The following is a 13,241-nucleotide window of genomic DNA, read 5'->3' on the forward strand; positions in this document are numbered from 1 at the left end:
TATTTTTTAGATGTATATAACATTTTCAATGGAAAATTCATTGAAAAATGCTTTAATTTATATAAAAAGTTTATGACGAAAATTTTCTAGCCTATTTCTGCAGAAATTCCACCGAAAACTTTCGAACCATTTTTTGATCGAATATCCTTTGGTTAAAATTTGTTAGATATTACTTAAGAACTGTTAAAACCTTTTACTCTGACTTCTCATCTATAACATCTCTCCATCCTAATTAATTTTGGGGTTAACTGCGTCGGAGGTACACAAAGTTTGTAATATGTAACGATGAGGTACAAAATGTTTTTTTTTTGTAACGATTTGATACAAAATGTTTCAATTTGATTTTAATCAAGTGCATTCCGTCAATTGCCCTTTCATACCGTTAGCATTGTCCTCACGTGGCGCATCTTATGTGTCACCGTTGCCATGTAAACTAATTATAGCTCGCCACATCATTAATGTAAATATAATTTGCAAAGCTAAAAAAATAAAAAGTTAATAAAAATGCAGAAAAATTATCCAAAATGTAAAAGAGAAAACTCAAAATTAAATATCTTTTTGCATCCTCTCTCCTTTCCTACTGCCCATGGGGATTGAAGAAGAAAGATCGAGAAGGAAAAGGGAGAGCAGCGATGCTGCCGCCGTCCTGGCTACCACCATCAGACCGGCTCCGGCGGTCTCCTCGCATCGACAAGCAACTCGTCGTTGCCGCATCATCGCACCGGTACCTCCTCCTTCCTATCTCTAATACTTGCTGCCCATTGCACGAGATCAAATCCACGACCTCTCCTCTATCTTGGCTCTCTCCACTTGCAACCCGAGCTCAAGACCATGGCGCCACCAAGAGTTTTCTATCCTCCGCCGTTGCAGGTTCTTAGGCTTCCCTATGGTTTGACACCTGCCCCAGCTCAAACATGCACCTCATCTCCGCCTCGATCCCCTTCCGGCTCCCTCCTCCTTCGATGGCATCAATGGTTGCAAGAGCCTGCCTCCTCCACCTCGATCTCGAGCCCTCAGCTCAGATTCCTAGAGGTCCACCACTCATCATTGCCCCACCTCCTCTACCTTCCAAGCCCACGAGCTCAAGTTCGCTCTTCCATCTCCTCTCTTTCCCTTTCCCACACCCTTCTGTCCCCGTTCTCTTCTTCTTGCAGGTCCAGGGTTCTACCATCTCGCCATCGTGAGCTTCCCCTCTTCTGCTACTTGGGTCTTGAGTTCGGCTCTACCTCAGTTGTGTTCAACCCCCCTCAAACAAGGCCTCCACGACAAAGTTGAGTCTTTCGATACCTCTCTCTTTTGCTTTCCCCATTTCCCTGTTTTGCCCGCTTCCGCTCTCTCTCTCATGCAGATCTCAGAGTTCTGACGACCTCCATGGAAGCACGGGATCTGACCCAGAGCTGCAGACTTGACCTATCTTTTTTCTTAATTTCTTTAATTTTTTTTAAACTGTATAGTGGATATTGAATTTTTATTTTATTTCTTTGAATTTTCTATTTTTTTACATTTTAAATTTTTTCTACATTTTTATTATTTTTTGGTATTTTTATTTGAATTTTTCAGATTTCACCCCTCCATTAATGATGTGCGAGCTATGATTAGTTTACATGGCAATGGTGACACATAGGATGCGCCACGTCAAAACAATGCCGAACGGTGTGAGAGGGCAATTGATGGAATGCACTTGATTGAAACCAAATTGAAACATTTTGTATCAAATCGTTACGAAAAAAACATTTTGTACCACATCGTTACATATTACAAACTTTTTGTACCTCCGGTGTAATTAACCTTTAATTTTGGGGTATACATAACTAAGCATCTCTGCCAATAGCAACGTTGCAATGCTACATCCATCTGTTACAATGAACATGCTTTATATAATATAAGCATATGCTTCCATACATTAAAAGTATTTAAAGGGTACCACAAATATGTTCCTAGAAATTCTTACAAATGAATAGAACTTGTATGAGGAAAACTGGGACCCTTTGTACCGCATGCAAGGTATATCATACATTCAAGTTAATGTCTGCTTCATTGCCATTAGATACAAAACTAGATTATATTCGTTTTCCTATAAATGTCAAACAAAAGTGCGACAGTAAATTTAGCTCGAAGAAAACTCTAACAATTCTTTCCCAATAGAAATTTGGTGGAAGAAGATTTATTAAAATTTTCTCCTTACACAAATTAATATCCTAATAGCCATGTGCTATTATCATGATTCCATCATAATCAACACTTTGAAATTCGTCATATGGGAGTTTGACAGAGTCTGCAATGTAGACCGAAACAAATAATTATGTACAATTGATAGTAATAAAATATAAAGAAAGATTTTCCAGGATGAATTACTAACTAAAGAGTCTTGTAACCATGAACATGACATGGCGCTACGCCCACTTTATGAGCTTAAATAAAATTACATGCATAATTAAAAGATAATTTAAATGCCGTAGGAAGGGAAAAAAAAAAAAAAGAAAAAAGGAGCAAGCGTTGTAATAAAAATGCGTGGTACTTTTTACTGAAAAAATGTGTGCTATTTACTTGACAATCAACTATGTAAATAGTTTACCTAAAAATATTTTTTATAACTTTTCAATTAAAATCACAAAGTTATTAAACTGAAAGAGATAAAAATAATGCAATAGAGAACTCCGAATAAGGTACCTGCATACGCTGAGCAATGTGTATTCCATACCATGAATATTTGGTGATATTGTATGGCATGTACCATAACTGCTTATTTTTCCTCTAATAAATTGATCGCAAAAGAAAAATGGCTTTATCAAAAGTGACAAATTGTTTTGCCCTTTTGTTAGCGGAAAACTCTTTGGAAATATTTGAGATAGTTAGTTGATTAATTATAACTGGATGATTCTATTTAAGAAATGCAATACTTGGTCCATTGTATTTTAAAATTAACTTGATACTCGATGAAGAGTGCCCAATTCAAAAAGAAGGTAACTTATAAAAAAAAATATACACTTAAAGAGAAGATTAAGATATAAAGGATCATTTTTAAGTAATGAATAAACAAAGAAAACTACATTGGAAAACAAATACCGGGTAAAAAAGTGTAAAAAGGAAGACAATGAAAACCCCTTAAGATTGACACAAAAAAATGGATCTCGTTATTAAAATTACATTAACAGATTAATAGATGATTTTAAAAATTTACATAGATAATTACAACATATATGCTTACTTTTTAATATATTCTTTTTTCACTTGACGATCCGCATTCACATAGAACTTTTATCATTTCGAAGGAACGATTCCGCCTTGCATGTTGTTGGAGTTCAATCTCATCTTGAGGAGGAGAGAGATGCGGCCCTGAACTTGAAGAGTAAAAATCCCTATTAAATATAAAATATAAAATAAAGTAAAAGTATTGTCTTTTCAGAAGACAATATTGTAACAATAAAATTAAAAAAAAAAAGAAGAAGAACAAATATTTTGCAAGATAGAAGCATAAACAAACACATTCTTGCCAAATTATGATATTCTCTTTTTCAAGAGAAAATTAGTTATTACAATATTTAGGGACATTGGTAATAGCTTGATGATCTTTCACACCGTTATTATAATGTTGTAGCCTCTTAACTTACTCACTAAACAAAATTTTCTTTTGTCTCTTTTTTTATTGACATACTCCCTGAACAATTTTCTTGGATGTTCCCTCTCAATTAACTGCCATATAAGAACTAGTGTTATCAGAATCAAACCGAATATCGAACCGGCCGAGGCATGGGTTCATGAGTTTATGGGTCCAACTTGGGGTTCGGTGGGTTGGACCGCTTGTTTAATTATAAAATAAATAAATATTTATTATTTTAAGAAAATAATATAAAATACAAGAAAATAAAATAGTAATAAAATTTCAGACGCTCTAACAGTGGAAGTAGCTCCAGATTTGGCAAAACCGCGAGCTTTACTATTCTATATGGAGACCTTAGCAACCAACAAGGATGGAGGTTCATGAAAGCTGCAGAATTTGGTTGACAAACATGATTTATAACTTATAAGACCACGGCAGCCTTAGCACACAAGTGTCTAATCTTCACAATTCACACAACTCACATGTAAATCACAGTTCAACATCACAAGAGATAAATCACTATTGCTTCAAAAATCCAACAAGGACTAACTAATCAGTCAATATCATCAGCAATTCCATGCACTCCAATTTTCACCATAATTTCCACAAATATTGTTTTCAGCAACCTCATCATTTGGGGTGGATTCTCTAGTAGATGGCAGAGGAGTGGGTGTGTTGCTGTTGATGGCACAAGCATAATTCATTGTCCAGCTAGCAGCCTATAATGATGAAAAAAAAAATATTTCAAACTCCACATTAAGAAAAAAAGGGCAATAAAGACCAATAAAGGGCGACTAAGCGATAGCTCGAAAGAGTAAAGACCAATAAAGGGCAGCATAAGCAAAACCAACCACCAATGCCTCAACATTCAGCAACAGCAAGTCACCGTGCATTTCAATTTTCATTTTTAGCAAAACCAACCAACCAATGCCTCAGCATTCAGCAATAGCAAGTCACCGTGCATTTCAAACTTCATTTTCAGCAAAACCAACCAACCAATGCCTCAACATTCAACAACAGCAAGTCACCGTGTATTTTAATTTTCATTTTCAGCTAAACCAACCAACCAATGCCTCAATTGGTCACCATAACCGCAAGCAAAGCTTACCACAATTAAATTAAATTTGGTCCAGTCACTGCAAGCAAAGGAGAAGCGGGAGAGGAATCTCGAACTGTTTCAGGAGTTGCCGCTCCATCATCTGGAGTCTAGACGCTAGAGTTTGGAGACTCTGGACTCTGCAATCACAGAAGCTGCCGCTCGAAAGAGAAGAGGAATCTTCTGAGACTCTTGACTCTGTCGCTCGAAGGAGAAGATGAAAGACTCTGGTCTGGACTCTACCGCTCGAAGGAGAAGAGGAATCTTTTGGAGACTCTAGAGTTGACTCTACCGCTCGAAGGAGAAAAAGAATCTTGCGATGCTCAAGCTCGAAGCAGAAGAGCGAAGAGCGATGACTGATCACTGATTAAGATGAAATGACTACTAAGTTGAGGTGAGAAGAGCGAAGATGAATTGATGAAGAACAGAAGGAAGAAGACTAGGGTTTTCGATTCAACTCATGCAATTTCCGCTCGTTTTCCATTTCGGGTTGGGGGTTTCGGATCGGATTTCATTAAAATTTCTGAACCCATGCAACCAGCCGATATGAGTTCCATGAGTTTATCTACAAACCGGCCGATTTTTTGGGTTCATCGGTTTTTTGTGCATTTTCGATTTTTAAGCTAATCGGATTGAACAGAGGTCCGGTTTTTTATCTGACCTGTTGAACCGGCCGATTCGGTTTCCGGTTCTGATAACAATGATAAGAACACAAATAAATAATTAATAATTAATAAAAAAATTGGTAAAAGAAAATTGCCGAAGGAAAAGTCAGAAGAACAGCAATTCACGATCGTCCACACTCCCGGCTCTGCGTCGTCGATTTCAACAGAGGTTCAAATGCAATCATGACCTCTTACGTGGCTGCGGTGGCCCAAATCAAGCCACCCAGCCCGGGAAAGTGAGAATTGAAGCGAGAGAGAGAGAGAGTGAGGGGGGGGAGAGAGAGAGAGTGAGGGGGAGGGAGCCAAGGACAAAGATCCATTGGGCGGCGACGGTTCAATTTCGGCCACCACAACAACGCCGTTAGTGATGGGCTGCTGCTCCGGTGCCTCGTCTGCACCATTTGCTTTGAAGAATCTGGCCGACAAAACCATGAGAACTAAAAGATCTGCAATAGCACTAGCGTGGCTTGGTTCAACAGCGAAAAGATGCTCAATTTCATACATATATATCTCCCAGCAAAAAACTGTCATGCAAATGATGTGTGATAAATGATCAAAATATCACAACCTCTCTCACCCGACCATTTTCGATCAGATATATGTACATAAATATGAGTGCACAGTATAGTGATATTTAGTTTATGGGGGGATCTCTCTCCTGGCTCTTTCTCTCTTCTATGCAAACCACAACCAATAGTGGCTCCATTCCTGCCACGACAGCCATGGTTAGGCCGCGCCAATGGCAGTCTGATAGCGACATCGAGGACGAAGTGCCAGACTGATAGGCATGATTGATGACGGAGTGGCAGGCCGGCAGGCATGGGGTGACAGCGAGGGCTCGGATGAGTTGCCTGTTTTCTCCCATCAGTTAACTAATCGAAGAAAAGATGGAAACTAACCACAAGGGAAAAAACAATTGGAAACTTTTTCGGATGATTAAAAAAAAAAAAAAGAAGGAAACTATGCATGAGAAAGGCATAATATCTTGTCTTTAATAACCAGCAATATTTTAAAAGACTCTACGAACACCAAAGTGAGTTAATCCAAGCGGTTCAGGGCTTGTTCCGCTTTAGTAAAATTTCAGGTTCGAGCTCTTATGAATGTAGAAAAATCACGTTAGAAGAACTTTATCCCCTAGTGAGCCGATTCGACTTAATTGAATTAGTCGGAGTCCAATTAAACTTATAAATAGAAGGATTGATAAAATAAATAAATAAGATATATGGACCGGCGCTTGTTCCGTTTTCCTGGAAAGTGACAGGTACAAGGCAGTTTTTCATTTTGCCAAAGAGGTACTGTTAATTTTGGGCGAAAGAGAAGCGCTAATTTGAAGCAGGGGTATAATGGGAATTATAAAAATATGAAAAGACAAATTGAAGGGTAAAATGGGAATTAAGAAATGTGGAGAAACAATAATTGAGCTACACATTTTTAGATTTCAACACTTTTTTCTCAACAATACAATTATTACTATTTTTATATTTTTCTTCAAATTTTTATCAATTACTTTTATTTTTATCTCATCAAATCGAACTAAATCAAATTAAATCAAACATAATTTCATTACCAAAAGCTATGTGAAATCCTAGTTGGCTAGATCTTTCGATTTGGGGGCTTGGAGACGTCCCTAACGGCCACCAAATCAACTATAGAGGTCGTCACTTGTAACATGTAAGTGACCTAGATTGAAGAGTGGGTGGCGAGTGGGAATGCCTCCCCCGGCTCTACCAAATTTCAAAGATTCCTATCAGGTTGAACACACCTTTTTTATTTCATTTATTTTTTTTGTTTAGTTTGTTCAGGTTCTGTGTGTGAAAGGCTATCCACAAATGGCGTCCTGTAAACTTTTTGCGTCAAATTTTTTTACTGAAAATTGACGGTGTGCTGTGTGATGGAAAATTTCATGCTATAGTGAAAATAAAATAAATCATGCTATCTCCTGAAAAGGATAACAAAGAACCATATTGTATGGTATAATTTTCTCATTAAAAATTAAAATATGAATAACTTTGTTATGATGACTCCAGCTTGATCAAAGGAAAGCTTATTCATAAAAAAAACTTATTTTTGAAGTGATAGAGTGACTGTGTATAATTGGCCTAAAACTTAAAAATTAGGAAAAAAAATAGATGTGAGAATTTATTATTGAATGAGATAAAAAGAAAAAGAAAAGTCAGTATATATAGTTGTAAAAGTAGTTATGGAATTTATTATTAAAATTTGATTGTAATAATGGTTAGCAAAAACCAGATGTGAGAATTTCTTATTAAACGAGAGAAAAAAAAATGACTATGTTGTTGAATTGAAAGAAGAACGGAGTAGAGTAGAATTTATAATCCGAAACCAAATGCTCTCTAAAAGTTTTTAACATGAATTTGAAATTGTGGAAGATTAATAGTGCAAACGTATAATTATATATTAGTATTTTATATATATATTACAACAAATTTTTTATAATAAATTTCATCATTTACTATTACCTATTTTGTCCCTCATGGCTAGAGTGCAATGGAATTGGATTCCAACTCCAAAACCAAACGAATGCAGTGTATCAAATAAAGATTTATATTATATATTAAAAAAATAGTTCTCCCACTGCATAAATTTTTGACACATTTATTTGTATTTTAGATCCTTAGTTTTTACATTAAATACTTTATTTGAAAGTGAAAACAATAAAAAAAAGTATAAAGATTTATACACTTAAATGCAAATAGTTGAACAGAATTCCATTTTAAAAAAGAATTTTGTCTAGGGCAAAATCAAAGATATTTTTGTATTATCACTACAAAACACGGATATAACGAAGTTGCCTTTCATAAAATTGGACTACAATATAGAGTCTCATAGCAAAAAAATGATATTATAAAATGATTTAATTCGGTAAATTGGACTACATTATAGAGTCTCTTAGCAAAAAATCATATTATAAAATGATTTAATATGAAACTTGCATGTCACAATATAGTAAAGAAGAAAATTTAATAATCCTCTAAGTGTTTAAGAAAAACAATTGATCTACGAAAATAAGGATCTGTTTAATGGAAGTTATCATGATTTAATCGTACATGTTACTAAGAGGAAATGAATGAATGTGCACGTAAGTACGTGTGACGCACGGATGAAAATTAGTTTTTCCTAAACAAATTTATTAGTTACTTCTTATCCTTTTTATTGTGAATAAAATAGGACCATTTAAGATTTTTCTATGATTGATTTTTAGGAAAAATAGTGAATGCTTTTTTTCCCGTTGAATTCTCATTTTAATTTCCTTATAAGGGATATGTAACAGGTTTTCTTCTTCTTTTTTTTTTTCTGGTTACAAGGGAAGGTTACGAATCTTGTATAATAAAATGAAAATCCTAAATATATAAGGGCATCGATAATCCTACCTGAATATCGAACTTGAAACCTCTTAATTATCAGGCAAGAGCATGCGCCACTGCATTACACCCTCTTTGCACCGGGTTTTCTTTTCCTCCACCCATCTTGAAGGGAAAAAAAATCGTTAATTTGTGCAATGGTAAGGTTCGGAGCACATGGAGGATTTGGATTTGTGTGCAATTTGAATCATAATATGGGCCCTATTTAGCTTAGTAGTTAACCTATTTTCTTCTAGCAATAAATTTAGTTTTCTTTTATTTCCATAAACCTAATCATCTATGCCGATATAATTCATTTTCTAAATTGAATGTTCATTTGTTTTTCAATTGAAAAAGATATGGACGATTTCATTTTGAATGAGAACCGTGTATATATACTCTATCTATAGCAACATCTGTCCACAAAGGTGGGTATTATATATATGAATATAAACCCTAAATATAATTAACATGGCCCTAATCATCATATATATGTATAATGTATATCTCCGGATCCTCTCAAAACTAACAAGTCAAAGAAATCTCAACCTCAAATCTTGACTCTAATTAATAGAATCTTGTGTTGGATAATGGTCGGATTCTCCAAAATTAGAGAAGCCGGGGCACGAGCGAGAAGAAAATACTAGATAGTTGTCACACATGCAAGCTGCGTTATACAACTTTCACAACCATAAATATTATTCCATGGAGTCGACAAAATCTACTTATTTTATATGTTTTACTTAACGTTTGATTAGAAATTATTTCTACCTTCTTAACGTATGACAATCGTCTAATATTTATAACCCACACACGTGATGTTATCTTTACCGATATCCACTCGTACCTGATCAGAAAAGCTTTTTTATCTTTTAAATTTCAATATCACGGATTGCTCACATCATCTACTAATAAACTCAAAACTCAAAGATCATATATATCTTTAGCCACTAAAAAGAAGGTATCCCTATAATATATATATGTGTGTGTGTGTGTGTGTGTGTGTGTATGTATATGTATTTATGCATATCAATCTCTATTCTCGATCTACTCGTTAATTGTTTCTGCTATATACATATCGATAGGGACGGAGAGCCAATCCTGCTGCTTCAGATTACCAGCAAGAGATATTGGTGCAGGGGCGAAGGGAAGGCAATTGGAAAGATGGATGGTTTTGGATCGGGAGAAGAGACTAGGGTGGTGGTTGTGTTCGACTTTGACAAGACGATCCTTGACTGCGACAGCGACAACTGGGTTGTCGATCAGTTCGGCCTCTCCGATACCTTCCGTCAGCTTCTCCTTACTGGCACTCCCTGGAACACCCTCATGGTACGATATCATCATTGTGTTTTTCTTATATTCTCTTCGAACTATGGCACTGGTCATATCTCACCTATTGGTACGCGGAAGTGGAAAACTCAGTTGTTTTTTGGCGTAAGAATAATCTGATAGATGCTACTTTTGAAGCCGACAGATAACTGGATCAATCGGTGACACCCATGACGGAGGTAATATAGCGGCGGAAAATTTAAAACTTCTTTTTCAAGTACCCTAAAGAGTAATATTTTCCCGGATCAATTTCAAACAGGCCAAAAATATCATTGAATAATCTGTATTTCATCATTCAAAGCCTTGACTGGGTCGAGTTTATAGAAGTATTAAAAATATATATGGAACGAAATTTATATTTATTTTTCTTCTGGATACTTCAATTCAAGAAAAGAAAAAGTATGAATGCACGCATGAAATAAACCACAAGATCCACTTACATTAACTTTATATATAAATTATCATCGAAATATATATATTATTTTCGGAATATCATTTATAATTCTTTTTCTCATTTTTTTCAGGATCAAATGATGAGTGAAATTCACTCACTTGGTAAATCAATTGGGGACATTGCTGACTGCTTAAGAAAGGCTCTTCTGCATCCCCGCATTGCCTCTGCCATTAGGTCAGCTCATTCTGCTGGGTATGTAATGCAGTCTCGTATGCACTCCATTTTCGAATTTCAATTAATTTTAATCTCCAAGAGTTGTTTTGGAATATTTCTTCGATAGGTCTTATCTATTTTCAAAATTTTTCAATCACTTTCCAATGCCCAAACATCAATTTGCAGGTGCGATCTGAGGATACTGAGTGACGCGAATATGTTCTTTATCAAGACAATATTGGAGCATAATGGGCTGATGGACTGCTTCTCCATGATCTACACGAACCCGAGCTTTATCAATGAGAGTGGGAGGCTCCGAATTTTACCCTACCACGATTTCAATAAGTCCATCCATGGCTGCAACACCTGCCCTCCGAACATGTGCAAGGTAATTAATTAGTAAACTTGATGGCAGTATTAATTGCCGATGCGATTTTCAGCCATAAACTAAGTGCTCTTTGAGCATTTAGTCAAGAGTTGGGTAGATGACTTGATGTCGGGCCAAGGCACGATATCATAAATCATTTATTTTTTTCTTGTCCAGCTCCGTCAACAGCCAACATTTTTATCTCTCACATCGCAGGGTCTGATAATGGAGAAGCTGATGGCCTCGTCTTCCACCAAGGGTGAAGAATTAGGGAACCGGTTCATCTACGTCGGGGATGGATCCGCCGATTTCTGTGCCGGTTTGGCTCTTAGAGCCAAGGATACTTTGATGCCAAGGAAGGACTTTCCGGTATGGGAGCTCGTTTGCAAGAACCAGAAGCTTATAAAGGCAGAGGTCCATGAATGGAGTGATGGAGAAGGGCTTGAGGCTGTCCTGTTGAGCTCAATTAAGAGAGCCCTGATCAGTTACTGCCAACATGAAAATGGCAATTTTGATGAGCCCTCTGCCTATTGAGAATTGGCGGTTGAGAGTGCAAAGTTCCTCCACAGTGAAAATATACATACAAATAGCCATAAAAAGTGGAATGATCATATGGAAATGTTTCGAGTGACTGTCACAAAGTGTTGACTTCCCATTCCATTGATGATCGCATTTGAGGTTTCACAATTGTAAATGAGAAGTAATATATGTTACTAGCCCTTTTACCATGTGTTGCACGGAATCATTATTCGTGACATAAACTGGTCCATTTTATTATTTAAGTTGATCTAAAAAATAGTTATTAGTTTATGATTGTAAATTTCATTCTTAGATAATATTTACTCTTCTCGTTTACTAATAAAATATTAAATTCTTTAGATTTTCCCCTGAAATATTTTATTTTCATGGAAATAATACTAAATTAATACATTTTGCGAATGAGAATGGTAAAATCAAATGAGTAAAATTAATTTAATAAAATTCGACGCTTTTTTAGTTTCAAAATAAACTTTTTGATAGTCAACCTCAAAATTGTAATATGAGGAGAAACTGAGTTATGAGGGGAGACAGAAGTAGGGATAGAGGGGAATGTGGGAGTGTTGTCCAGAGAAAATAAATTAGTTTTTCACGTGCATTTACCATTTTAATCCAAATTTAATAATAGTTATTTATTATAATTATTTGATCAAGATTTTTTTGGAAACTCAACGTTAGCCCAAGGAGTCATTCTCCATAGTATAGATATACGCCAATATATGTATACTAGACGTATACCCACATTACATGCAAAGTTTTTAGTAAAGAATACTTTTATTAATGTATTGATCTAATACATGAATCTTATAAATTTAAATATTGATTTATTTAAACCAAATTCAATTATCATCGATAAAAAAACATGTGTGCGTAATACCTTTCTGGGTGAATTTTTTTGGGTGGATCTACAACACCTTTCATATGTGACCCTTTTACAAAACAATTAAAATAAACTAGATGAGGACCCATGCTACGTAGGAAATTAAATCGAAATTTTGTATAAAATTAAATCTGCAAAAGTTGTTTTAGAAATTATAATTCTAAAGTAATTTTAATCCCTTTTTGCGCATCCTATGTTTTACTATACTATGAATAATTTCTTAATAAATTTTTTGGCCACTTTTTAATAGAGAATAATAAAATTATAAAAGAAATAAAAAAGAAAAATAATATGAAAGTGATGGTTTGAAAGGAGAGAGAGAAAGTGAAGAGATGATAAATAGGAGAATATTTGGATAGTTATGTGATAGTTACAAATAGCGTGTGAATTTACTGATCTAATCCTAATTCGCTTCACATCCAATGATTCTCAAATTAAAATATTATTTTGTAATGAATATTATAGGGAGAAGGAAAGTTACATCAACAAAATTACTATATAGATTTAAGTAAAATAAAATATTTAAATAGATCCAATTAGATTATCAATCAATGTTGGTATTTTTAAAATTAATTAATAAATAAACTGTGAATGAAACAAAAAAGAGAAGTGTGTCACCATTTCCAAAAAAAAAAAAAAGAACAGAGAGAAGTGTGCGGTTGTAAAGCACATGAGGGAGGGAGAGAGAGAAATACAGAGAGGAGGGATATGGGAGGTGGTAGAGAAAAAAAATAGAATAGTTAATCAAGTACGGTTGTAATTATAACCCTAATCTAGTAGTGGTTATTAGTTTGAAA

The 13,241-nt window shown here is 35.1% G+C and overlaps 1 protein-coding gene across 1 annotated transcript; it reads left to right on the forward strand.

Annotated features, from left to right (window-relative positions):
- Positions 1-9,673: 9,673 nt before the first annotated feature.
- LOC116192490 (thiamine phosphate phosphatase-like protein) lies at positions 9,674-11,741 on the forward strand. Its single transcript, XM_031521048.1, has 4 exons — positions 9,674-10,053; positions 10,578-10,699; positions 10,847-11,048; positions 11,244-11,741. Exons 1-4 carry the CDS (start codon positions 9,733-9,735, stop codon positions 11,559-11,561), a joined length of 963 nt encoding a protein of 320 aa, XP_031376908.1. The 5' UTR covers positions 9,674-9,732; the 3' UTR covers positions 11,562-11,741.
- The last annotated feature ends 1,500 nt before the right edge of the window (positions 11,742-13,241 follow it).

Source organism: Punica granatum, chromosome 1, assembly GCF_007655135.1.
Source record: "Punica granatum isolate Tunisia-2019 chromosome 1, ASM765513v2, whole genome shotgun sequence".
NCBI classification, from domain to species: domain Eukaryota; kingdom Viridiplantae; phylum Streptophyta; class Magnoliopsida; order Myrtales; family Lythraceae; genus Punica; species Punica granatum.